We start from the raw sequence: 27942 nt of genomic DNA, 5'->3' as shown, positions 1-27942 counted from the left end.
CCTCTAAATGGGAAATTCATGGGTAAACTCATATTTACACATTTTCACATACATTGTACATTTAGCAGTTATAATAGGTATTAGTGGCCTACAAAACATCAAAATGTATGTTTTATGATCATAGAGGAGCTAAAATTGTAATAAAACAGTTTGGCACATATTTGGATCACTTGTTCCGAATATACTTTTTGATACAAAAAGTCCTTGTGATGTTAACCATGTATTTTTGGGGTGTGTCCCCCTGCTGTCACTCCAAAGAAATCTCAGTAAATATACAGCTAAATAGAATATTAATATATGTGATTATACTGTCAAAAGGAATGGAGAAATGGTCAGTGTATTTGTATAAGGGCGTGGCAGGGGGAGCATGCTCTTTAGTTACTTAGCTCAACACCAAGTTTGGGCAAACATTTTCATTTATCATCAAAGCAACAGTAACTGAAATAATCTAAATATGTTTCTTCTTTCTGTTTCATTTTAGCTGTAAATAAGAGCACATGAAAATGCAGATCTTGCGTCGTATGGTTCACCCTGTTCACGTGACACTTCTGTAGTCTTTCTCTTGTGGCATATCTTTTATGGAAATGACAAATGTGCAGTGTCTCTATTCTTCATGTATACACAATGTTCTTATGTCTGTGGGTTAGGGTTAGGGTTAGTCTGCTCACATTGTGTCAGGTCATGTCATTAGGCAGTATGTGAGTTTGTGTCCTGTGCTGTGCAGGTGATCCTGGTGGAGCTGGAGGAGCTGGGGCCCTGTGACGTGGAGCAGCTCCCAGAGTCGGTGCGTTATCTCAGGCAGACCCAGGGCGCCGTGTGCTGGTGGAAAACCCAGAGGACGGCGAAGACTTGCTGGAGGACAGTGTGTATGCGGAGGACAGGGAACACGTGGGACACAGAGACACCGTTGTCCTCCTGTGTGTCCCCAAACTGCAGGTTTTGGAAGGAGGTGCGCTATAGGATGCCTGTCTGAGAATATGGCAACATTGTGTGAAGGCAATGCCAATATATGGACAATCCAGGATGAACAGAACCTTCTGTTCTAGGAAGGAAACGTTCAAACATGATATTGCCGTATTCAGGGCTGGTGAACCTGAGGCTTGTGCCGCATGAGGCGCTGGGCCTTTGCTTCATAACATATTTGATGAAAGTTTCCTTCACTCAAAAAGACTTGTGGCCGCACGCTCTCTCTTTTGCTTTTGCTCTCTCTCCTACGGGAGCCTGCGAGTGTCATGTGGGCAGTGTCATAGCAGAGCTGTTGTACAGACTGATTGTGTATTTTGTGATACCCCGTAATATTCTATGAATCTGGAGCTTTGTGTCGGTCCTTATGTTATGCAAATCTGTCTCATATTCATGGAGAACATGTTCTAAATATGAATTGAAATAAAAGGCAACTCTCCTGACAAAAGTTTTTAGCAGTAGCAGCGTTTTCTCTGCTCTGGCCGGACAGGAGTCACAGGACAGTCCTCAAAGGGCTCAAAGACCGAACTGACAGCTGACATTGGGACATCTGAGGTTGGGGCCCCAGTAGAGACCTAGGCCAAGCTTTTGAAAAAAAACAATTAAAATAATGTATCATACAGAACAACCTTCAGCAGCAACACTGGTGTGCGCTCGTCATTAGACACAAAGATGGTTCTCCTCATTCCTGTAGCTGGTCTGAGCACTCGCCACAGACATGTCGGGTCTGGAGAAGACATGGAGGACATTAGGCTGCAGTCATATTTCAGCATGAGCAGTTTGGTCTGGAAACAGAGACATATCCATGGAGGGCTGCACACAGGTCAAACAGGAGCATCAAGTTCAATTTGATTGACTGGTTTATTTCGAGCTTATAGCATAGTTTAAGACACATGGTTTATAATAATAACATATTTGCATGCTCCTACCAATATAGGTGCACAAACAAGTTCATCTGAAATTGTACAAATACATTTGAATGTCCACCATGTGTCCATGATTCAAGTCAATGAGAACAAATTTGACAATAGACAATAATTAATAGAAATGGAGTGAGAAAACGTATAAACTCTCACCTCATTGTTCATCTCTTTGCTTTGTGTGGTTACAATCATTTAACAACGTTACATTTGACAATGATTTTGATGTTATATCAATTGCCAGGAGAAAAGGCTCTTGTACATTTGATCAAAACTTTCAGTGCTATGATGGCCCGAGCGCCCTGGTCCCAAACGCAGCACGCAGATACCGCAGCAGCCAACCAACAGGCCACTAGTCCGAAAGTTCACTAGTTGTGATAAAATGTAAATATATGATTATATTTCTGTGATGTATATTATCTGCATAATAGTGATATGACGACGTTTGTATATTATCTGCATCATTAGTCTAAGAGAAAAACAGCATGTGTGACAAACTGCATTTGTGAAGGTATCGTAAAGATGGAGCAGAGGAATGTTTATCCTAGGGAGGGGGTGCAACACCCCAGGGGAGTTAGGTAAACATTACTCGCTCTTATCTCTAAGGAAAATACCAACTGTTGTAAAAGACAAGTGCCTTGATGTGAAGTTAACCAATGAGAATGTGACCCGCCCATTATGCCTGCATCCATAATGTGAAATAAAAGTACCTGCAAGAGAAAAAAACGTGGTGAGACCAAGGAGGGCCATCGCGTTGCTTACAACAACGTGATGACCCGGCCCGACGGTTTCTCCCATGCATGCTACACAAAAGTCTGACGTTTCTGTGTTGTTTCATATTCTAAGTTGAATTGTGTTCTCTGTGTGTTAAGGAATAGCATTGGTGTATGTCTAATTTCTTGACACTAGTCCGAAGGTTCCTCATTGAGCTAAAGTGAAGGTGCATAGTCAGATGTAGTCAGTCTGTAAAATGCGCACGAAGCACGAAGACACGCACTGGGGCTCGTCACGTTTAGTGCACCAGCTGCTCACAGGTGGCACCCCATGTTGTACTGTGTATGTGAAAATAACAAGGGAACATCTCGAATCCTCCACTCTATGCCTTCATTTGATCATAAGTATAGAAATACACGTGATCCGATCACCGTAGGATTGGTAGTCAAAAAGGATATTCAGCTCGCCAAGACGGGAGTGTCTACAGAGCCGCGGCGCGCGGCCCTAACGGCTGCTATTTGACCGCGCCACGGCTACTGGAAAACAGTTTAATCCCGGAGTTAATTCATTCATTAATAATAGGATAAGGAGCTCAGGCTATGCACAGAAAAAAGTTGGATATGGAAAATACGTGAGTTTAATCATAAAAAGTGCATCAACACTAGAAAAGTCTTAAAAGCCAGTGTGTGGGGCAAAGGGAGGAGAGCCCTGTGAGGACTCACATCTTCTGACCAGTGAACCTTCGGATTTGTGAACCTTAAAATTTTGGGGAAATTTCGGACTAGTGAACCTTTGGACTCGTGGGCAGCCACCACAGCGCCCTGGCCCCTGGTCCCAAACGCAGCACGCAGACACCACAGCAGCCGACCAACAGGCCCCAGCGCACTGGCCCCTGGTCCCAGATACCGCAGCAGTGCAGGGGCCGTCAGACAAACAACCCTCCACAGGAATGCAATCAACCATTACCTCATGAATTGTTAAATTAGATCAATAATGGCATAATTTTGTAATGAGCCAATTGTAATTTGTAATTTGGTTTCAATAGCTGTGATGCTCCTGGTCAGAAACCGATCACATTCTCACGGCTGTGACCATCATTGCTCTGCCTGCAGACCCAAGGAGATAAAGAGTTTTTTGCTTTCGAAATCGCATGAATGGACTCTGCTCTGTTCAATGATGTAAATGTCCCAAACTTACCCCAATTATGTAATAAGCCATTGCACCACCATTAAATGTGCTCATGACGTCACCGTCCCTCCACACCAACAGCACCTGCTCCCTACGTCCAAGACCAGCCTGACCACCCCATCACCTGCCACCATCCACCCCCACCTTGATGCTTCACGTCATTTTACTTATACAATATATAATGTTTCCTATTTTTATATTAACATTTGCTCTAATTCCACTCTTGTAACTTTGTCCATTTGCTTGTTCATAAGATATGGACGACTACCATAGTCTTCCTAAGCACATTCATTCCTGCATACATTGTTACGTAATTAAGATAAGATAAGATGAGCCTTTATTTGTCCACACATGGAGAAATTTCGGTGTTGCAACACAAGAAGATACAGAAGAAAAGAACAGAAAACACTCTTAATAGAAAAAAGCTCTTATAACCCTAACTCCTATGTACAGAACCTCTCATATTCTTAATAGGGAATAGAGAGAAGAAAATAAATAAGTTGAAAAAATAAATAAAATAAAAACAAAAATATTAAATTAAGCTAACACAGGACAAAATAATACTAATCATAGTGATAAAGTAAACACTCTTATTTACAGCAGTTCTATGCACATGAATATGTGCATAGATTGACTGGCTAGATCCACATCTATGCTTGACCATGAGTGTCACCCCCTGCAGGACACTCTGTCCCCTGCAGGACACTCTGTCCCCTGCAGGACACTCTGTCCCCTTGCAGGACACTCTCTCCGCTCTGGAGAGCAGCTTCAGTGAGAGACTGATCCACCCTCGCTGTGTGAAGGAGAGGTTTCGCAGGTCTTTCCTTCTGCTGCTGTCAGACTTTATAACAAACACTGTTAGTCCTGAACACTCACAATACTGACCTAACCATGTGCAATTACTGTCGTGACACATGCAATGGTATTTATTTATTCATTTATTTATTTTTATCTTTATTATTTTCCTCTCCATCCCTTGTTGGGAAATGGGAGGTTTTGTTTATAAGAGATCTTCTACTGAGAGTGTTTTTCAGACTTCCTATAAGTGATCTGATCTTTTCTTCTGTATTTACCTCTGTATCTACCTGCGTTGCAACAATGAAATTTCCCCATGTGTGGACAATAAAGGATTATCTTATCTTATCTTACATGACATTACACATTTATAGTACCTGTATACTATACTACTACTAGTACTTTATACTATATACATTCTTACATACATGCACACTCTTGTACATACGTAGGCACATACATGGATACAAATAGATACGCACCTGTCTACTTGTACACACACTGTACACACACAAGCACAGTCGACACATACACTCATTCACATAATTACACATGCTGTACATCATGTACAGCATCTTGACATTTCACCAAGTATTTTAGTTTTCTAATTGTTTGAACTTGATTTATTTATCCTCCGTCATCCTATTTTATGTCCGCAGCATTTTTTTAATACTTTGATTTAAATTGTTCCACGGCCAGGATGAAAACCACTGGACCAGCTCTAGACTCTCCATTGGGCTCTCGAGGGTTCATGTGCTTTGTGGATCTGGAGAAGGCTTTCGACCGTGTCCCTCGGGGTGTTCTTTGGGGGGTGCTCCAGGTCCGGGGCCCTTTGCTCAGGGCTGTCCGGTCCCTGTATGACCGAAGCAGGAGCTGTGTTCATTGCAGGCAGTAAGTCAGACCTGTTCCCAGTGCATGTTGGACTCCTCAGGGCTGCGCTTTGTCACCGGTTCTGTTCATAGTTTTTATGGACAGAATTTCTAGGCGCAGCCAGGGGTCGAAGGGTGTGGTCAGGGGTCGAAGGGTGTGGTCAGGGGTCGAAGGGTGTCCGTCCGGTTTGGGGGGGAAAAGAATATTATATGTTTCTAAATGTTTGTGATAAATCTCTTCCTGTAATATGTCTTCTTGGTCAAATGTTCTCAAATCGGCGAAACATTTTCCATTATGCCTATATGTGTTCAAATCAATGATATACTAAATACTAAATACACTATTGTTATAAAAGGCAAATGAAAGTGACATTTTTGGATAAACCATTTTCTAAACACACGGAAACATTCAAACTGACCTAAATGAAGATTTTTATTTGTTTCACTATAGTAAAATTGTGTTTGCATTATGGACTTTCCCAGCTGTAGGAAAGACGTTTCAGTCATCGGAATCTAGTGGGCGGGGCCTCCTCTGTAACACACTTCCTCTTTCCCAACTTGACAGAACACGCTTTTGCACGTAACTTCTCTCACAGAAAACCTCTCCTTCTTTCTCCAAAACCTATCAAAACAGTAACATCCTGCTGGCTGTTGGAGTGCGATGTGTCTGACCTCTGTGACCTCTCTGACCTCTCGTGCTCCATGACCCGAGCGAACATGCGGCTCTGGGCTTGGATCCTTCCATCTCTGCTGCTCTCACACGCTCTGGCTCATGGTGAGTATTTATCAGTATCAGGATCTTATGGATATAATGCGGGTGCTTGACGTTTGGGGGTGTAATGCCTTTCTTTAGGTCCTATTGTTTCACCTATTGTTTCTTAGTGGCAAAAATAATGGTTAAATAATTGTATAGAAAGTAATTTTGACATCACCTGTCACACATTCACATCAAATATACCACATTTTTAAAAATCCAACTTAAAAGGGGATATTTTTTATGTTTAACCATTAGAATTGTATTTGCTTAGTATTTGTATAGTCACATACCACAGGACATATACATAGTTTTTCAGATACAACTGTTCCATCCATGGCCCATAACTGTGTGTTCTCGTTCACTATTGGTGCAGATTATCTTACACCATTGATCAATAACTGTCAGCACTGTTACATTAGAAAATAAATGTCACAAGCCACTAGATATTTGCAAGACCATCTAAAATATTCCCTTGATTGGAGATCCTTTATGTAAATTGTGAGAAAGGGGAAACATGTTTTAAGGGCGATCAAATTGAGCCTGGTTTGTGGGGTCCCTGCAGTAACTCGAGGAATATCATATAAGTTAAATCTTGTTTTTTGCTGAGCAGACATCATTTTAGACTGAGAGAGGAAGGGGTGAGCTGAAGGTGATGACTCAGGCTTTTAAATGTTCAAACTAGGACGGACTGAACCACAAAATAACCACATTTACTCAACCAATTAACTCGCTAATAAATGTTTTTTTCCAATAAAATACAGAACAGACACAAAACAAGAGCAGAGAGCAAAATTTAAAATACACAATCGACAAAAGAAAAACAGTTATGACATAGAAGAATTCAAATAAAAGTCCCAATTTCCAAATTAAGTCAGAATGTGAGTTTTTTGTCTTTATTTTTTTGTCTGTTACAATGTCAGTCCATGATCGTGTCAGATCTCTAAAGCTAAACAGGGATGAGCCTGATTATACCTGTATGGCAGGTGCCACAGGAGGGAAGTAAAGCATACTGCCATTGTGTCCTTGGGTAAGACTCACCACCCATCTTGAGAGGGTCAGCTCTAGATCATACACTCAAAAGTCACGGAAGTGACCCGCTGATACAGCTTTTTGTCATTGCATTACAGTCTCTTCCACTTAACACGGAGTATATCTTGTTTTGTACTTGAAAGTTGAGCGCTTTTTGTTTTTGACCAAACCACAACAAAAAAAATACAAAAAATTAGGGTTAATCCCTAACCCTAACCCTAACCCCTAACGTTCTTTTCCCTGTATCTACCTGCGTTGCAACAATGAAATTTCCCCATGTGTGGAAAATAAAGGATTATCTTATTATCTTATCTTAACCTTAACCCCTAACCTTAACCCTAACCCTAACTTTAACCCCTAACCTTAACCCCTAACCTTAACCCTAACCTTAACCCTGACCCTAACCTTAACCCCTAACCTTAACCCTAATCCTAACCTTAACCCCTAACCTTAACCCTAACCCTAACTTTAACCCCTAACATTTACCCCTAACCTTAACCCCTAACCTTAACCCCTAACCTTAACCCTAACTTTAACCCCTAACCTTAACCCCTAACCTTAACCCTGACCCTAACCTTAACCCCTAACCTTAACCCTGACCCTAACCTTAACCCCTAACCTTAACCCTAACCCTAACTTTAACCCCTAACCTTAACCCTAACTTTAACCCCTAACCTTAACCCCTAACCTTAACCCCTAACCTTAACCCTAACCTTAACCCCTAACCTTAACCCTAACTTTAACCCCTAACCTTAACCCCTAACCTTAACCCTGACCCTAACCTTAACCCCTAACCTTAACCCTAACCTTAACCCCTAACCTTAACCCTAACCCTAACTTTAACCCCTAACCTTAACCCTGACCCTAACCTTAACCCCTAACCTTAACCCTAACCTTAACCCCTAACCTTAACCCTAACCCTAACTTTAACCCCTAACCTTAACCCTGACCCTAACCTTAACCCCTAACCTTAACCCTAATCCTAACTTTAACCCCGAACCTTTACCCCTAACCTTAACCCCTAACCTTAACCCCTAACCTTAACCCTAACCCTAACTTTAACCCCTAACCTTTACCCCTAACCTTAACCCCTAACCTTAACCCCTAACCTTAACCCTAACCTTAACCCCTAACCTTAACCCCTAACCTTAACCCCTAACCTTAACCCCTAACCTTAACCCTAACTTTAACCCCTAACCTTAACCCCTAACCTTAACCCTAACTTTAACCCCTAACCTTAACCCCTAACCCCTAACCTTAACCCCTAACCTTAACCTTAACCCTAACCTTAACCCCTAACCTTAACCCTAACCTTAACCCCTAACCTTAACCCTAACTTTAACCCCTAACCTTAACCCTGACCCTAACCTTAACCCCTAACCTTAACCCTAACCTTAACCCCTAACCTTAACCCTAACCCTAACTTTAACCCCTAACCTTAACCCTGACCCTAACCTTAACCCCTAACCTTAACCCTAATCCTAACTTTAACCCCTAACCTTTACCCCTAACCTTAACCCCTAACCTTAACCCCTAACCTTAACCCTAACCCTAACTTTAACCCCTAACCTTTACCCCTAACCTTAACCCCTAACCTTAACCCCTAACCTTAACCCTAACTTTAACCCCTAACCTTAACCCCTAACCTTAACCCCTAACCTTAACCCCTAACCTTAACCCCTAACCTTAACCCTAACTTTAACCCCTAACCTTAACCCCTAACCTTAACCCTAACTTTAACCCCTAACCTTAACCCCTAACCCCTAACCTTAACCCCTAACCTTAACCCCTAACCTTAACCCCTAACCTTAACCCTAACTTTAACCCCTAACCCTAACCTTAACCCTAACCCTACGTTTTTGTAGTAGTTAGGAGACGAGGGGGAAAATGTAACAAACTAGACTGTGCAATCTATACATTAAAACATTTAAACACGATAAAAATTAAGGTTCGTAGTGGGAGTCGAACCTAAAATCTACAGCATGGCACGGCCGCTAGGCCAATTAATCTGGACATTTTCTGCTGCAAGACAGTAAATATACCTCGCATCTGATCTGCCTGCCACGAGGGCCGCCATATTGGATTTTGTAACTTCTGTGAGTTATGAGTGTATGATCTAGTGCTGACCATCTTGAGAGTGTGTTTGAATGCTGGACTATGGATGAAAATGAACCCATGGCTACGATCTGGGGTGTTTTACAGCATCTATGTTCATTAACATGCACTATCCCCACCAAATAAACTAATAAGATAGCACTCTGCTGTGGTAGCTATTTACCATCACAGCTGCTTCCAAAGTTGTGAATTATATTGCTATTGCATTGGAAAATCATGAAGAATGTGCGGCTGTGTTTGTTGATTTGTCAAAGGCCTTTAGTTCTGTAGATAGACCGTTGTATTCTCTTGGATCGTCTGGATGCCATTGTGTTCGATACAAATGCAAAAAAGTAGTTTGCAAATAGAGTTTAAACGGTTTCATCTGACTGCTTTTAATCTGAAGTCTCCCGTCTAAACAAAGGTGATCCTCAAGGGTCCTTGGACCACTACTATTTACAATTTATATAAACTCTAAAACATAGTACTGTAGCATCCTCTACAAATGATGCGATTCTTCTTCTGCAGCACAAATTATTCTCTGGATTTTTACTCCATCCAACAAAACTTTGTTAATTTAAAACTGTTAATGAATTCCAATAAAACTAAATGTATGCTGTTTTCCAAAAGTCTAGTTACTCAAAAAATGTGATTCCAATTTTTCTTTAGAAGTAAAAAGTGTATTACTCTTAAATGTAGAAAACGGTTAAGCCAGGCTACATTCCTCTTAGTGCTGCATTATGGTGATATTATTATGCATTCTACAGCAACAGTCTTAACCCTCTGAACTCAGTTTTTCTTTCAGCATCAAGGTCCATTACAGGAGAAGGATACAGAACTCACCACTGTGCATTACACTCTAAAATAGGATGGCAATCATTGGATTCAAAAAGAGAACAGCGCCGCCTTTTGTTTATTTAGACGGCTCTCATTGGTATTTTGCCTGATTATTTCAAACGTTTGCTGAATATCAGATGAAGTATTCACCGATTCAGATCTCAGGACAGCTTCATATTACAGTTGCGTCAGGACTAACGCCTTCAGCAACTTTGGTCTGTGTCTGTACCAAAGGCCCCGTGGCTCCATTGTTTCCATGCGCTTGCAGTTAGTGTCCAGTAGGGGGCGCTCCAGCCTTTGCATTATCGTGTGCTTTGTGATGTCACCTGCATTCCTTTCCTTTCCGCTGTTCAAGGACGCTTCTGCCTTTGCATGATAGTGTGCTTTATGACATCACATACGCTTTATCAATCAATCAATCAATTTATTTATAGAGCACAATTCATACAAAGCGCAATTCAAAGCGCTTTAAGACACATTTTAAAAAGTAAAATAAAAACTGCAGTTTATAAGAACAGTGTGTGTCAAAATGAATAAATAAAAACATAAAAAACAAATTAATGTGGTATTTAAAATATTATAACCCAGGTAAAAGTATTTCAGTCATAGGCGCGGCTAAACAATACAGTCTTTAGCTTAGAACACAGCGTGGAGGCCTGTCTCTTTGGGAAGGCTATTCCAGACCTTTGCCCCATAGAACTGGAACGCAGATTCTCCATGTTTAGTCCTGACTCTGGCACCAGCAGGAGGCCGGTCCATGTTTAGTCCTGACTCCTGACTCTGGCACCAGCAGGAGGCCGGTCCATGTTTAGTCCTGACTCCTGACTCTGGCACCAGCAGGAGGCCGGTCCATGTTTAGTCCTGACTCTGGCACCAGCAGGAGGCCGGTCTATGTTTAGTCCTGACTCTGGCACCAGCAGGAGGCCGGTCCACGTTTAGTCCTGACTCTGGCACCAGCAGGAGGCCGGTCCACGTTTAGTCCTGACTCTGGCACCAGCAGGAGGCCGGTCCATGTTTAGTCCTGACTCTGGCACCAGCAGGAGGCCGGTCCATGTTTAGTCCTGACTCTGGCACCAGCAGGAGGCCGGTCCATGTTTAGTCCTGACTCTGGCACCAGCAGGAGGTCGGTCCATGTTTAGTCCTGACTCTGGCACCAGCAGGAGGCCGGTCCCTGAGGTCCTCAGAGTTCGAGATGGTTCATATGGCACTAACATGTCCGAGATGTACTTTGGTGCTAGGCCATGGAGAGACTTGTACACAAGCAGAGCTGCTTTAAAGTCTCTTCTCTGAGCCACAGGGGGCAGTGCAGAGACCTGAGAACAGGACTAATGTGCTCATACTTCCTGGTTCTAGTCAGGACCCGAGCAGCAGCGTTCTGGATGTACTGCAGCTGTTTTACAGCTCGTTTGGAGAGACCAGTGAGCGGCCGTTACAGTCTAATCTACTGGAGACAAACGCATGGATAAGTCTCTCTAAATCTGGCTGGGACACTATATTTTTAATTTTGGCAATGCTTTTCAGATGGAAAAAAGCTACTGATGTTATTGAATTGATGTAGTGGTTGAAATTCAGGTCTGAGTCCATTATTACTCCTAAATGTTTTACCTTCTACCAGTCACCAATCTCAACAAAGTATTTCCTGTTTTCAAGATAGGACTTAAACCAATTTAAGGCCATACCAGTGATGCCCACCCAGTCCTCTAACTTCTGTAGAAGTATCCCGTGATCGACACATCATACGCTTTATGACATCATGTGTGCTTTAAAGATCAAACCAAGAGGGACCGAACCCCGGCCCGAGCCCAGGATTAGGCGCATTCGCACGGTTCGCCCTCCAAATCCAGTCACTCGTGGGTATCCTGAAGAACCTAGTCCCGGACGGCCTGGGCGAACTCCAGTGCGGCTTCCATGTGGATCGACTCCTGAGCAAGCTTCCTTCGGAGCAGAGGGCCGGGTTTCACCAGTATATGTACAACCGCTTTGACCGGATGTGCACCCTCGAGGACCTGGCCGAATTGTTCAAGTATGAATCCTTGTGTCAGGATCCTGTCGGACGGCCCACTCCAAGGAGCACTAAAGACCAGCCTGATGCCAGATCAAGCAGGCGCCCCATCACCCTTCTCCATGGGGCAGAAGGTAAGCCATCTAAGCCACGGGGCAACACCCATGGCAAAGCTAAGCTGCAGCCCTACTATGCTTACTGTGACAAACGTAGTCACCACCTGAGTCAGTGTCCAGGCATCGCCAAGTTCAGTAAAGAACAGCTGACCGACAAAGACCAACAAGCGGTGCTGGCACTGTGCCTGCTCACATATGGCGGCATAGTGCACCCTAAAGAAACTTTGCAACCTGTGTCAGGGCCGCTACCTGCAGGTCCTTCACCAGGTCAACGCCAAGACTCCAACAGCACATGCCCCAGCCACTGTCCCTGCACAGGAAGGGGAGCAACCTACCAGAGTCCTGTACCTCAACCGTCCGACCGAGAGTGGCCGCGTTCTGTTGAAGGTTGTTCCAGTCGTGCTCCACCATGAGGCTAAGACCTTGAGAACTCACGCAGTGTTGGATGACGGATTAGAGAGGACCATGCTGCAGCCCAATGCTGCCAAGAAGCTCAACTGCTGGTAAACCTAAACTGAAGTACAAGGTTAACAATGCCTTCACCGCCACCAGTACTGACTTGGCAGAGTACAGTTATCCAGTACTCTCCAGCAGAAGTATAAGCACCTCAGTGGTCTGCCGCTCCAGTCTTTCAAGAAAGTGAAATCCCTACTTCTCATAGCCAGCTTGTTACTCCAACAATAGCTGTACGTCTTGGTCTCCAAAGTGGCCCCACTGCAAAGCACACCAGGTTAGGGTGAACATTACAGGGCCCATCCGGCCTCATATGCTCATCCTTCATGCCACAACAGTGTCTCCTTACCACTACCCTCGCCCCTCACCAAAGTGAACTACTAAAGCATGTAGAGACGCCATGGCAGGCAGAGAAGATGGCAGTCAAGGAGGTTCTGGGTGGAGCTGGAGCGGCAGGTGGAGGTGGGCACAGCAGGAGAAACTCACTCTTGTGCAGTGGACCCAATGGTGCTGGTGACCTGCTGCCCCTACTCATCTGCCCTGGAGGTTAAGGGGCTGGTGTAAAATGTAGCTACCTCACAGCCGAACCCCGGGGCTGAATGCGGTCAGAAGATGGGGGAGACTCCAGGGGACCAAACAGTTTTTTTAGGTCCACGAATGAGCCCGGTGCCCAGTCACCATTGCGTGACCCAACCAAAGTCCATGAGCTCTTGATGGGCGTAGAGCTCACCGGAGCCTTGGGCTTGACTCCCTGCTGGAACCGCTGGTTCCAGCAGGCGCGATGAGGGAGGCCGCCAGGTTTCAGAGGCGTTGGTGGTGTAGCTCGCTGTGTCCGCAAGCTGGGCACTGGTGGCGGCAGCGTGGGTCCCACCCAGGGCCACCGCCGGATCATGGTGGTCGCGGACTCCACACAGCGCAGATAGTCTTTGCCCCTGCTCGGCCAACAGCTGGCTCAGGCCCGCGCAACTCTCATAGCCGGATGCGGAGGTGACAACGACAACCTAGCTTGATGTAGCCGGTTAGTGTCCTAGTAGTTTAAAATGTTAAAATCCCGACATCCAGTCGTTAAAAATAGTTAATCCAGATACAAAAGTAATAAAACACGGTTATAGGCTGTACTTAATATAAAACGCATCCCTAAAAAGTATAAAATCTGCAGTTTGGTGAGCTCCGTCTTTCGAGCAACTGAGACGCAGACCGGAAATGATGAATCATAAAATGTTATGTTTACGAGGTACGCAAGAAATACTCAGTTAAACCCCTTTCCAGGCCAGTGTTTCCCTCAGGATTTCAGAAGGGCGTAGTGAGATTTAAAAAAAGGGCAAACCTCCCTTCAAAAAGGGCACATGACTACTCCTTAAAAGAGGCGCACAAACAGATAAAGAATAATATAACTTTATCAACAACAATGTATTTATTTACATGCTATATTTGTGGTGGGTAACCCAACAAGTCAATAAAAGGTATTTATATTTCAATTCTTCTGATTCGCTTTTGAGCCCAAACATCAACAGCCTTGTTATAGTCAAACTTATCTGTCCAGGCCCCTCAACGGTCAGCAAAATCAAATCACAAGTCCGAAGGTTCACCAGTCCGAAGGTTCACCAGTCTGAAGGTTCACCAGTCTGAAGGTTCACCAGTCTGAAGGTTCACCAGTCTGAAGGTTCACCAGTCCGAAGGTTCACCAGTCCGAAGGTTCACCAGTCTGAAGGTTCACCAGTCTGAAGGTTCACCAGTCTGAAGGTTCACCAGTCCGAAGGTTCACCAGTCTGAAGGTTCACCAGTCTGAAGGTTCACCAGTCCGAAGGTTCACCAGTCCGAAGGTTCACCAGTCTGAAGGTTCACCAGTCCGAAGGTTCACCAGTCTGAAGGTTCACCAGTCTGAAGGTTCACCAGTCTGAAGGTTCACCAGTCTGAAGGTTCACCAGTCCGAAGGTTCACCAGTCTGAAGGTTCACCAGTCCGAAGGTTCACCAGTCTGAAGGTTCACCAGTCTGAAGGTTCACCAGTCCGAAGGTTCACCAGTCCGAAGGTTCACCAGTCTGAAGGTTCACCAGTCTGAAGGTTCACCAGTCTGAAGGTTCACCAGTCCGAAGGTTCACCAGTCTGAAGGTTCACCAGTCCGAAGGTTCACCAGTCTGAAGGTTCACCAGTCCGAAGGTTCACCAGTCCGAAGGTTCACCAGTCTGAAGGTTCACCAGTCTGAAGGTTCACCAGTCTGAAGGTTCACCAGTCCGAAGGTTCACCAGTCTGAAGGTTCACCAGTCCGAAGGTTCACCAGTCTGAAGGTTCACCAGTCCGAAGGTTCACCAGTCCGAAGGTTCACAAGTCCCAAGGTTCTGGATCTCTCCTCCAGCGGGCTCTCACGTCCTCTCCCCGCCTCCCGCTGTGCTTTCCCCAGGCACACCGTGCCGCCTGGAATACTTTGCTTTTTGTCCATGACTTTGGGACTTACCTCGCCGACACTCCCGTGGTGTCAGTGGATTCTAGCGCCGGTGAAAGGCGACGGCGCCGGTCTGGATGCGCATTCTGGCTCCGACCCGAGATGGAAATGCTGATTCCGGTGTTCACCGCGCTCTGGATAATGCGGTGCAACACCACGACGAGCGCGGACTCCATCATCCACATCGGTGAGCAGCAGCACGCAGACTTTAGACAATGCGACTGTCGGACTAGTGAACCTTCGGACTAGTGAACCTTCGGACTTTTGGGACGGAACCGTGCAAGCTATAAACTGATTATTAGAGGCCTGACCTTATCAGTTAAGACGGAATTTCTAGGATTACATAAACACACCCCAGGCATAATTTGATAAGATTTGATTGAATGATCTTTTTGTGATTTTTAAGGTATAACCCAGGGCAGTGTCGCGGCTTTTGATGGATTCAGGATAAGGGCGTATCGGCCCCTACGCTAAATAGGGCTGGGGGAAACACCTAGTAGGTGGTCCACTCCCAAACACAAGGGACATAATTATGGCCATCGTCTGGTTGGAGAGGAGCCATGAAAGCTCTACAGCACATGACACCAGAAAGAAAAAAAATCAGCAACAATTGTTATTAGCACAAAGTATATTTGATTTGAACATCTCGCAACTGGGGACACAGATTAGTCAAGTTTATGAATTTTGAAATAATAATCTTAAATACTCTTCCTTAATGTGAGGCTTGATTCAGTGCAACCCATTTAGTCATAGAAATCTACTTCTCAATCATTTGTAAATCCCAGTGTGCAACAAAACAATAATTCGCAATCTCTGAAACGGAACGTTTGATCATTACGGCAGATGAAATACTTCTATTCATTTTCTGTGGGAATTAGCCAAGTCTTACACAAATAAATAAAAATAAAAGTATATTACAGTAGAGAGGGAGTTACAGATGGATAATCACTGGCAGCATGTTACCACTTTTACTTACAATGTAAATATAACAAATGTTTTTGTAAACGGGTTAGTTCAGTTTGTGGTGTTATTAATTTATCACATTTATTGTATTTTAGCATTTACATAGAGACAAAAGAACATCCTTAAAAATATAGATGCAGTATTTACATTGTACGTAAAGGTCTTAACCTGCTGCCTGTGATTATCTGCTTTGTGTTAATTAATTATTATTTATTTTAGCGAGACTCGTCTCATTCCCCATAAGAATGGAGCAGGAAGTGGAGCTCCGCAGTTTTAAGGCAACCGGAACTGTCCGCTCGGTTTGGTGAAAAGGGCCTTTGCCACTCTGACTCCCATGGCAGGTCATTTAGTCAGTTTCTGATGTTCCGCTGTCTCTTTCAGACCAGCAGAGGGCACCAGAGATCTTCCACGTGAGCGAGGGTCACCTGTTCATTTTGACGTGCAGTCCAGCTGATCAGCAAACAAACGTCACCTGGAGCCGAGAGGGCAGGAGCCTGGGTGTGGAGGCCCCGGAGCAGAGCGGGAGCCTGGGTGTGGAGGTCCAGGAGGGGAGGCTCTGGTTCAGACCTGTCCGGAGCACACACAGCGGCGTGTACACCTGCCACTACAGGTAAGAGCACACCGGTGGTGGCTGGTCCATTAAGGGCGATGGAGCGACGCCCCTCCTGTCAATCAACCAATTATGTCGAATGGTATTCAACCATATTTTGTCTAAAAACAATATAATTTGTTCAGAATTATGTTATATTATATTAATTTAAATATGTAAAATAATAAATTATATTTATATAGGATACTTTGTCTGCGGTCTGTTATGGGCTGTTTGGAAATCGCCCATGAACCTGGTAGAAAAGCAATGGGAATCTTTATCCAATCAAATACCGAGAAAAATGAATATGTCACTAAAAGCCACAGCCTACCCTGACATAGTCTCAGTGAGAGCGTGCGTTCCCCGCTCACCCCGTGATGTAGTCTCAGCGTGGAGACGGAGGGAAGGTGGGAGGCGGGGCGTGTTCCAGGTACAGAGTGCTTCCTGGAGGAGGGGCTGAAACAGGGAAGTGTGCCACGGCGCTCAACAGTGATGACATATCCCTGTGAGTCGGCCCCGTCCATCTGTTCATCCGAGGAAAAGGAGAGAGACTGTACTCTCGCTAAAAACTGCAGGAATCAATCAAAAAAACACTTTGGGCTCATATATGAGGCACCGATAGCACTGTAAGAAGGTTAAACGCTCTGAAAAGCCGATTTTGCATGATATGGGACCTTCAGTATTACATGTAGTTTATATAATTATTCTGTATCTAGAAGCCTTCAGTCACCAATTTCAACCTTTATTTGGTTAAAAATGCGTTGACTACCAATACAATAACCAAAAGGCTTGTGTGTGTCTCCAGGACTCAGGGTGGAGAGTACCAGGCGCAGATGGAGCTCTCCGTGTCCAGGGGCCTCTGTCCGTTTGCAGCTGAGCGAAGAGCCCTGGCTAGGGGCGTGACCAATAACGTCCCATGTAAACTTTACCACCTCTACCACTCTTTAAACCTCAGCAGCTCCAAGAACATACGCTGGATGAAGGTATAGCTCAGGCTCTTGTGTGGCCCCCAAACCAGTCCCACTCGGGCCCCTGTCCATCCTGTAGAAAGCTGTTTCAAGACCCCATTTGTTGTTCCTTCGGCCCATCACTAACAGAGCGTTTCCATTTCATGTACTTGTCTGTATTTGGTACTTTACATCTTTAGATCTCGACCAGAAACAATATTTGTCCAAACAATAACATTTCAACCCTGATTTACAAGAGGATAATGCCCTGACTGTGTACAGGGCTGCGCTCCCCAGCATAGACCAGGGGCCCCTTTGAGGGTGGACGAGTGGGGCGGGCTGTGGCTCCCAGAGGTCTCGTCAGAGGACAGGGGGACATACACCTGCTTCATAGACGTCAGTGTGGGGGGACAGAACTACAGCGCCACCTGGAGCGTGGAGGTGACAGTCAACAACAGTAAGATCCTTCAGAAATACTCATGTTGTTTCATGTGGCAGTGCTGGAAGAATGTTGGATTTTATTACTTATAACAATTCAAATAAATGACTCGACAACATATTCCAGAACTCATTTGGATCTCACATTCAGATGTACTCAGTAAACTAAATGAATGCTGTGGTCGGGCTTTATTCTATGATGCTGATTTCACTGATGGGAAACTAACCTTCACCCAAAACTGCATTCTTCACGGCACTGAATATATTGACGAAGTACTTTACTGTGTACTGTTCACAGAGAGCGTGTTTGTGGATCCGACTGTGGTCTACCCTCGGGACCAGGTCATCCAAGTGGAACTAGGTACGGGATTGAATTCTCTTTTAACCAGTTTTGTTGATTCAGTTCTTTTAACGGTCAGATGTTTTGACCTGGGTAAATGGCTCTGGGTCATTCCCACACACATTTGTGGATTTTCGGTTTGGATATTTCTTGAAAACTGTGAATCTTTCATGTAGTAATATGACATCACTTTCATTTGTGGCAGAAGTGATCAAATGTGTTTCTTTGCTTTTGTTGCGCTCAAATGAACAGAACCAGGGATTATTCTTCTTTTTAACTCTTTTTAAAAGGGCCATGTTTATCAGTTATATCATTAAAAGTTTAAATGAAAAAGTCCAGTGCTGTGTTGGGTTCTGGAACACTAGTGGTAAAACCCATGTCTATAGAACAGATCAGACAGAAATGCTTGTTCATTAAAATGCTGACAGGATCTTTTAACAGTTCTATACATTTAGAGTTCCAATAGGACAAAGCACCACTGCAGTGGTCATTCTGAGGCTTGTGGCTTGAAGTGGGTCTTTGGGGTCTGGTCGAGTGGAGCAGTGAGAAACTGTGAGGTTTAACTCATTACAATCCATTTTTAGACCGTCAGAAGAATTAGACAATCAAAGGCTCTTCATGTCTCCTCCTCCGAACACAAGTAACTCACCCACAGGAGCAGGTGGAGGACCAGAAAAACTACTACTATAATTCTCCCATTATTCTGTCACTCAAACCTCAAGGGCTGTAAAGTCAAACTCTTTGATATTCACAGATGCCGTAAAACAAGATTTTATTTTATAAATCAAGCTCCTCCACCTCCTTTACTAAACCCACTGGGTCGATCACACTGAGAAATCTAACATTTGTCCAAAGAAATGTCAGCATCCGAGATTTTGGAGTTCAGCCATGTTTCGGAGAAGATGATGTCATGGGAATAACCTTTGTGTCTTATTAACGAGCAAAGTTTTAAATGTCAATTAAATGTGACTCCACCTGAATGAGTTGTGCTTAAAATACACATAATGTATGAAAAAGTCCTAATGCATGAAACCCACGGCTCCTTCTGACCCATGTTGTGACTCATGTGACCCATGTTGTGACCCATGTGACCCATGTTGTGACCCATGTGACCCATGTTGTGACCCATGTGACCCATGTTGTGACCCATGTTGTGACCCATGTTGTGACTCATGTGACCCATGTTGTGACCCATGTGACCCATGTTGTGACTCATGTGACCCATGTTGTGACCCATGTTGTGACCCATGTTGTGACCCATGTTGTGACCCATGTTGTGACCCATGTTGTGAACCATGTGACCCATGTTGTGACCCATGTTGTGACCCATGTTGTGACCCATGTGACCCATGTGACCCATGTTGTGACCCATGTGACCCATGCTGTGACCCATGCTGTGACCCATGTTGTGACCCATGTTGTGACCCATGTTGTGACCCATGTTGTGACTCATATGACCCATGTTGTGACCCATGTGACCCATGTTGTGACTCATGTGACCCATGTTGTGACCCATGTGACCCATGTTGTGACCCATGTGACCCATGTTGTGACCCATGTTGTGACCCATGTTGTGACTCATGTGACCCATGTTGTGACCCATGTGACCCATGTTGTGACTCATGTGACCCATGTTGTGACCCATGTGACCCATGTTGTGAACCATGTGACCCATGTTGTGACCCATGTTGTGACCCATGTTGTGACCCATGTTGTGACCCATGTTGTGACCCATGTTGTGACTCATGTGACCCATGTTGTGACCCATGTTGTGACCCATGTTGTGACCCATGTTGTGACCCATGTTGTGACCCATGTTGTGACCCATGTGACCCATGTTGTGACCCATGTTGTGACCCATGTTGTGACCCATGTGACCCATGTTGTGACCCATGTTGTGACCCATGTTGTGACCCATGTTGTGACCCATGTGACCCATGTTGTGACCCATGTGACCCATGTTGTGACCCATGTGGTGACCCATGTTGTGACCCATGTGACCCATGTTGTGACCCATGTGACCCATGTTGTGACCCATGTTGTGACCCATGTTGTGACCCATGTGACCCATGTTGTGACCCATGTGACCCATGTTGTGACCCATGTTGTGACCCATGTTGTGACCCATGTTGTGACCCATGTGACCAATGTTGTGACCCATGTGACCCATGTTGTGACCCATGTTGTGACCCATGTTGTGACCCATGTTGTGACCCATGTGACCCATGTGACCCATGTGACCCATGTTGTGACCCATGTGACCCATGTTGTGACCCATGTTTGACCCATGTGACCCATGTTGTGAACCATGTGACCCATGTTGTGACCCATGTTTGACCCATGTGACCCATGTTGTGAACCATCTGACCCATGTTGTGACCCATGTTGTGACCCATGTTGTGAACCATGTGACCCATGTTGTGAACCATGTGACCCATGTTGTGACCCATGTGACCCATGTTGTGACCCATGTGACCCATGTTGTGACCCATGTGACCCATGTTGTGACCCATGTTGTGAACCATGTGACCCATGTTGTGACCCATGTTGTGACCCGTGTTGTGACCCATGTTGTGAACCATGTGACCCATGTTGTGACCCATGTGACCCATGTTGTGACCCATGTTGTGACTCATGTGACCCATGTTGTGACCCATGTTGTGACCCATGTTGTGACCCATGTGACCCATGTTGTGACCCATGTGGTGACCCATGTGGTGACCCATGTTGTGACCCATGTGACCCATGTTGTGAACCATGTGACCCATGTGACCCATGCTGTGACCCATGTTGTGACCCATGTTGTGACCCATGTTGTGACCCATGTGACCCATGTTGTGACTCATGTGACCCATGTTGTGACCCATGTGACCCATGTTGTGACCCATGTGACCCATGTTGTGACTCATGTGACCCATGTTGTGACCCATGTGACCCATGTTGTGACCCATGTTGTGACCCATGTTGTGACTCATGTGACCCATGTTGTGACCCATGTTGTGACCCATGTTGTGACCCATGTTGTGACCGTTGTGACCCATGTTGTGACCCATGTGACCCATGTTGTGACCCATGTTGTGACCCATGTTGTGACCCATGTGACCCATGTTGTGACCCATGTTGTGACCCATGTTGTGACCCATGTGACCCATGTGGTGACCCATGTTGTGACCCATGTGACCCATGTTGTGACCCATGTTGTGACCCATGTTGTGACCCATGTTGTGACCCATGTTGTGACCCATGTGACCCATGTTGTGACCCATGTGACCCATGTTGTGACCCATGTTGTGACCCATGTTGTGACCCATGTTGTGACCCATGTTGTGACCCATGTGACCCATGTTGTGACCCATGTGACCCATGTTGTGACCCATGTTGTGACCCATGTTGTGACCCATGTTGTGACCCATGTGACCCATGTGACCCATGTTGTGACCCATGTGACCCATGTTGTGACCCATGTTTGACCCATGTGACCCATGTTGTGAACCATGTGACCCATGTTGTGACCCATGTTTGACCCATGTGACCCATGTTGTGAACCATCTGACCCATGTTGTGACCCATGTTGTGAACCATGTTGTGAACCATGTGACCCATGTTGTGAACCATGTGACCCATGTTGTGACCCATGTTGTGACCCATGTGACCCATGTTGTGACCCATGTTGTGACCCATGTGACCCATGTTGTGACCCATGTTGTGAACCATGTGACCCATGTTGTGACCCATGTTGTGACCCGTGTTGTTACCCATGTTGTGAACCATGTGACCCATGTTGTGACCCATGTGACCCATGTTGTGACCCATGTTGTGACTCATGTGACCCATGTTGTGACCCATGTTGTGACCCATGTTGTGACCCATGTGACCCATGCTGTGACCCATGCTGTGACCCATGTTGTGACCCATGTTGTGACCCATGTTGTGAACCATGTGACCCATGTTGTGACCCATGTTGTGACCCATGTGACCCATGTTGTGACCCATGTTGTGACCCATGTTGTGACCCATGTGACCCATGCTGTGACCCATGTTGTGACCCATGTTGTGACCCATGTGACCCATGTTGTGACCCATGTTGTGACCCATGTGACCCATGTTGTGACCCATGTTGTGATCCATGTGACCCATGCTGTGACCCATGTTGTGACCCATGTTGTGACCCATGTTGTGAACCATGTGACCCATGTTGTGAACCATGTGACCCATGTTGTGACCCATGTTGTGACCCATGTTGTGAACCATGTGACCCATGTTGTGACCCATGTTGTGACCCATGTTGTGACCCATGTGACCCATGTGACCCATGTTGTGACCCATGTGACCCATGCTGTGACCCATGCTGTGACCCATGTTGTGACCCATGTTGTGACCCATGTTGTGACCCATGTTGTGAACCATGTGACCCATGTTGTGACCCATGTTGTGACCCATGTGACCCATGCTGTGACCCATGTTGTGACCCATGTGACCCATGTTGTGACCCATGTTGTGACCCATGTGACCCATGTTGTGACCCATGTTGTGATCCATGTGACCCATGCTGTGACCCATGTTGTGACCCATGTTGTGACCCATGTTGTGAACCATGTGACCCATGTTGTGAACCATGTGACCCATGTTGTGACCCATGTTGTGACCCATGTTGTGAACCATGTGACCCATGTTGTGACCCATGTTGTGACCCATGTTGTGACCCATGTGACCCATGTGACCCATGTTGTGACCCATGTGACCCATGCTGTGACCCATGCTGTGACCCATGTTGTGACCCATGTTGTGACCCATGTTGTGACCCATGTTGTGAACCATGTGACCCATGTTGTGACCCATGTTGTGACCCATGTGACCCATGTGACCCATGTTGTGACCCATGTGACCCATGCTGTGACCCATGCTGTGACCCATGTTGTGACCCATGTTGTGACCCATGTTGTGACCCATGTTGTGAACCATGTGACCCATGTTGTGACCCATGTTGTGACCCATGTGACCCATGCTGTGACCCATGTTTTGACCCATGTTGTGACCCATGTGACCCATGTTGTGACCCATGTTGTGACCCATGTGACCCATGTTGTGACCCATGTTGTGACCCATGTGACCCATGCTGTGACCCATGTTTTGACCCATGTTGTGACCCATGTGACCCATGTTGTGACCCATGTTGTGAACCATGTGATCAATGCTGTGGTCCCTGTGGTTGTGCAGGGGGCAGTGTGGAGCTTCCGTGCCTGGCTGACCTGGGCTACAGTGAGGATGACCACACCGACATGTACTGGCTCCTGAACCACACCCACACTGATGACCACCCCGGGCTCTCCGACTCCTGGCACTTGTGAGGCTCACCCACAGGGAGATGAGGCTAAATCAGGAGGAGAAGTGTAGATCATTTAGGAGTGACGTGTTTGTAAAAGCTGCACTGGGACTGATATAATGTCTCTGCGCCGCGTGATCCTTAAATGGACATGATTTGACCACAGCTGAGAGAAAAGGCCACACAGATACAATCAGGGCTGAAGGGATTAATGGCGTTTAAGTCGACCAGAAGTGACCGTGTGACGCTGTTTGTTTCCATGACGCATATGAGACAAATGAGCTCATTGGTCCGCTATCGTTTAGAACAATATGTAACTTTTCTCACCTCAGATTCACTTTTGTGCTTCACTCATTGATTCTACAGAAATCCACAATGTTTTTCAGTCCCTGTGATAGTTTTTTCTCATTTTTGTCCTTAAGCAGAGACATATTTTTCATGTGGACGGACCATGTATGTGATTGAAGAGTCCCCTGTAGATCCTCTAAAGTCAGAGAGATGAACCAATGACCAGCTCATATTGATTTGTCTGGGAAATACAAGTATTCTGTACTTCCCGGGGGACACGCCTCTATTATCCAAACATGGACTTGTGTTTTAGGGGCTCCCTGTGTCTTTGGGGTTTCATGTTGGAGTGATCCTGGCTGGCAGGCACACACGCAGGCACGCACGCGCACGCACACGCGCACGCACACACACGCGCACACACACACACACACTTTTGTGTGTCATGGGTAAACACTGTGAATACATTTGTACATGTGCTTTTTATTTTTAATGTTTTCTATTTATGTGTTTTTAATCCAGTCCTGCCATTATGGGGCAGAGTTTGTATCATTTTCAGGTAAATACTGAATTCAATCCATTCTGGAATAAGGCTGTAAGAAAATGTGGAAAAGTCCTGTGAATACATTTTGGATGCACAACATATATTTTAATATTAATAATATATCAATAATTATTTGAACATTCTTATGACATTATGCATTTTAATGGTTTATAACAAAGAGTGAGTGGATAAATAGTAAATGGTAATTGTGGACATAGGTGGACATAAAGCTAAGCTGTGGTGCTGTGGTGTGTCAGTGTGCAGGAGGAGAGGCGTGTCCAGGGCGTGTCCACTCTGCTCATCTCGGAGGTGCACCACGCCCATCTCAACGTGCCCATCATGTGCAAGGTGCAGACCCTGGTGGGAGAGGACCAGGGCTGCCTCTGGCTCACTCCAGGTAACACTCTGCTCACACACACACACACACAGGCACACACACACACACACGCACACACATGCACACGCACACACATGCACACACACACACACACACACACACACACACACGCACATATACACACACACACACAAACATACACACGCACATATACACACACACACACACACACACACCACACACACACACAAACACGCACACACAAAAGAAAAAGATTCAGTTGTTTCATCTGGACAATGTTTTTAGAAAAACAAGACTCTCCTCCAATAGTCATTCTCAATCTGCAGATCTAGTCTGAGAACTCGGATACTTCTTTGAGTAAGGTGGGCGGGGCTTACTCAAAGATGAAAAGCCCTGCTGATGAAAGTTCTGTTTTTTTGTTTTTATCATGAGCTTCACCTGAAACCAACAGTCTTTGTTAAGAGCCCTGTATTACCAGAATATCTGATTATGAGGAGAAAAAACATGAATCAACTGAAAACAACTGAATCTTTTTCTACAGTGGAACCCTCCTGGACGAATGAGGTATTACACCCACTCTTCTATATTTACAGGAGTTCTACAGACGTGTCCACCACAGACAGAAGTCTCTATCACATGATCACATTTGAAATTAAATTAGACTTTTCAGTTTCACAGCCGTTACTTTTGCTCCTATTTAAGTTCTCTACTCTACAGATTATTTTATAAACATAACTGGATGAAAATCCATGTCATGATGAATATTCATCAAACCAAATGTCTCTGTGTGTGTGTGTGTGTGTGTGTGTGTGTGTGTGTCTGTGTGTGTGTGTGTGTGTGTGTGTCTGTGTGTGTGTGTGTGTCTGTATGTGTGTGTGTGTGTGTGTGTGTGTGTGTGCATGTGTGTGTGTGTGCATGTGTGTGCGTGTGTGTGTGTGTCTGTGTGTGTGTGTGTGTCTGTGTGTGTGTGTGTGTCTGTGTGTGTGTGTGTGTCTGTATGTGTGTGTGTGTGTGTGTGTCTGTGTGTGTGTGTGTGTATGTGTGTGTGTGTGTGTGTCTGTATGTGTGTGTGTGTGTGTGTGCGTGTTTGTGTTTGTGCGTGTTTGTGTGTATGTCTGTCTCTGTGTGTGTGTGTGTGTGTGTGTGTTACAGTGGACCCCAGTGCGTTCCACCGGGCCCTGGGCTGCAGTGTGGGCCTCAGCCTGGTGCTGCTCCTGCTGGCTGCTTGTGTGTACTGCTGCCGTGTGGAGCTGGTGCTGGTCTACAGAAACCAGAGGATGCGCTTCAGCAAGCATTACGGTAATGTCAGGCCCTCATTACGGTAATGTCAGGCCCTCATTACGGTAATGTCAAGCCCTCATTACGGTAAAGTCAAGCCCTCATTGCGGTAATGTCAAGCCCGCATTACGGTAAAGTCAAGCCCTCATTACGGTAATGTCAAGCCCGCATTACGGTAATGTCAAGCCCTCATTACGGTAATGTCAAGCCCGCATTACGGTAATATCAAGCCCTCATTACGGTAATGTCAAGCCCTCATTACAGTAATGTCAGGCCCTCATTACGGTAATGTCAGGCCCTCATTACGGTAATGTCAAGCCCGCATTACGGTAATATCAAGCCCTCATTACGGTAATGTCAAGCCCTCATTACGGTAATGTCAAGCCCTCATTACGGTAAAGTCAAGCCCTCATTACGGTAATGTCAAGCCCGCATTACGGTAATGTCAAGCCAGCATTACGGTAATGTCAAGCCCGCATTACGGTAATATCAAGCCCTCATTACGGTAATGTCAAGCCCTCATTACAGTAATGTCAGGCCCTCATTACAGTAATGTCAGGCCCTCATTACGGTAATGTCAAGCCCGCATTACGGTAATATCAAGCCCTCATTACGGTAATGTCAAGCCCTCATTACGGTAATGTCAAGTCCTCATTACGGTAAAGTCAAGCCCGCATTACGGTAATGTCAAGCCCTCATTACGGTAATGTCAAGCCCGCATTACGGTAATGTCAAGCCCGCATTACGGTAATGTCAAGCCCGCACTACGGTAATGTCAAGCCCGCATTACGGTAATGTCAAGCCCTCATTACGGTAATGTCAAGCCCTCATTACGGTAATGTCAAGCCCGCATTACGGTAATGTCAAGCCCACAAAACAATTCTGTTTGTTTATTGTTCAGGATTAGAGTCTGGAATGACTTATACTGGATCTTTCTGCAAATAGTTTATCAACCTTTGCAAATTTGCACAGCATATTTTTTATTTTTCAAGCTCCTGGACATGTGAGATGTTATTACAAAGTTGGAAGACATTTTATAGTAATTCTAATGCTTACTTTAATGCTTAAATACAAGTTCAGATTAAAATGTATTGGCTTCAACGTTGAAATGTGAATTGTCAAGACCAGACAAATATTCAGAGTCCTGTTTGTCAGTCCGTACTATGGATGATCTGATACTGATATCCGCTGTGGCCAATAACCGATATTTGACAATAGCGATATTTATATTATAAAAGCCAGAGCAAGTTACACATATATAATTATATTGAACTAAAGATGACGAATTAACTTCACTTTAGTAAGAATAATAACAGAATGTAATGCGTGTAAACATACACTTTTTCATCCATTTATTTTCCGTTATACATTTTATACATAAAAAGACAAAAATTCAAATTTAGAATTTAGAAATTCTAAATAAATAAAACAGCAAAATACCTACAATGAGTAAGGCAAGTCTGAAGAAGCCAACTCAAGACCAAATCCCAGGAAATAAATGGCTACGTCCAGCCTTTGATCAGACCCTGCAGGAGATACAGACCACAGATGTTAAAGCTCCTGACCATGGAGGGGTCCACCCTTAATCCAGCACCCTGAGACTGGACACTAGCACCCTGAGACTGGACACTAGCACCCTGAGACTGGACACTAGCACCCTGAGACTGTACACCAGCACCCTGAGACTGGACACTAGCA

General features: G+C 45.2%; 2 protein-coding genes across 3 annotated transcripts in view; both read left to right on the top strand.

The window, feature by feature from the left end:
* The window catches only part of LOC140359324 (interleukin-1 receptor type 1-like), an 87952-nt gene extending 86897 nt beyond the window's left edge, over positions 1-1055 (top strand). For both annotated transcript variants that reach the window (XM_072444192.1, XM_072444191.1), the window contains one exon: positions 725-1055. In XM_072444192.1, coding sequence (XP_072300293.1) covers positions 725-973 — 249 coding nt within the window. In that variant the 3' untranslated portion in view covers positions 974-1055. The remainder of the gene's footprint in view (positions 1-724) is intronic.
* A 5107-nt stretch (positions 1056-6162) lies between these two features.
* Positions 6163-27942, top strand: part of il1rl2 (interleukin 1 receptor-like 2) — a 41356-nt gene continuing 19576 nt past the window's right edge. Inside the window, exons 1-8 of the mRNA XM_072444190.1 lie at positions 6163-6224; positions 16524-16752; positions 17537-17714; positions 17961-18135; positions 18415-18477; positions 23674-23800; positions 24866-25005; positions 26119-26265. Coding sequence (XP_072300291.1) covers positions 6167-6224; positions 16524-16752; positions 17537-17714; positions 17961-18135; positions 18415-18477; positions 23674-23800; positions 24866-25005; positions 26119-26265 — 1117 coding nt within the window. The 5' untranslated portion in view covers positions 6163-6166. The remainder of the gene's footprint in view (positions 6225-16523; positions 16753-17536; positions 17715-17960; positions 18136-18414; positions 18478-23673; positions 23801-24865; positions 25006-26118; positions 26266-27942) is intronic.

Source organism: Eucyclogobius newberryi, unplaced genomic scaffold (assembly GCF_026437365.1).
Source record: "Eucyclogobius newberryi isolate DKJ021-1_F unplaced genomic scaffold, fEucNew1.0.hap1 SCAF_14, whole genome shotgun sequence".
Taxonomy (NCBI): Eukaryota; Metazoa; Chordata; class Actinopteri; order Gobiiformes; family Gobiidae; genus Eucyclogobius; species Eucyclogobius newberryi.
This window is presented reverse-complemented; position numbering and strand designations above follow the sequence as displayed.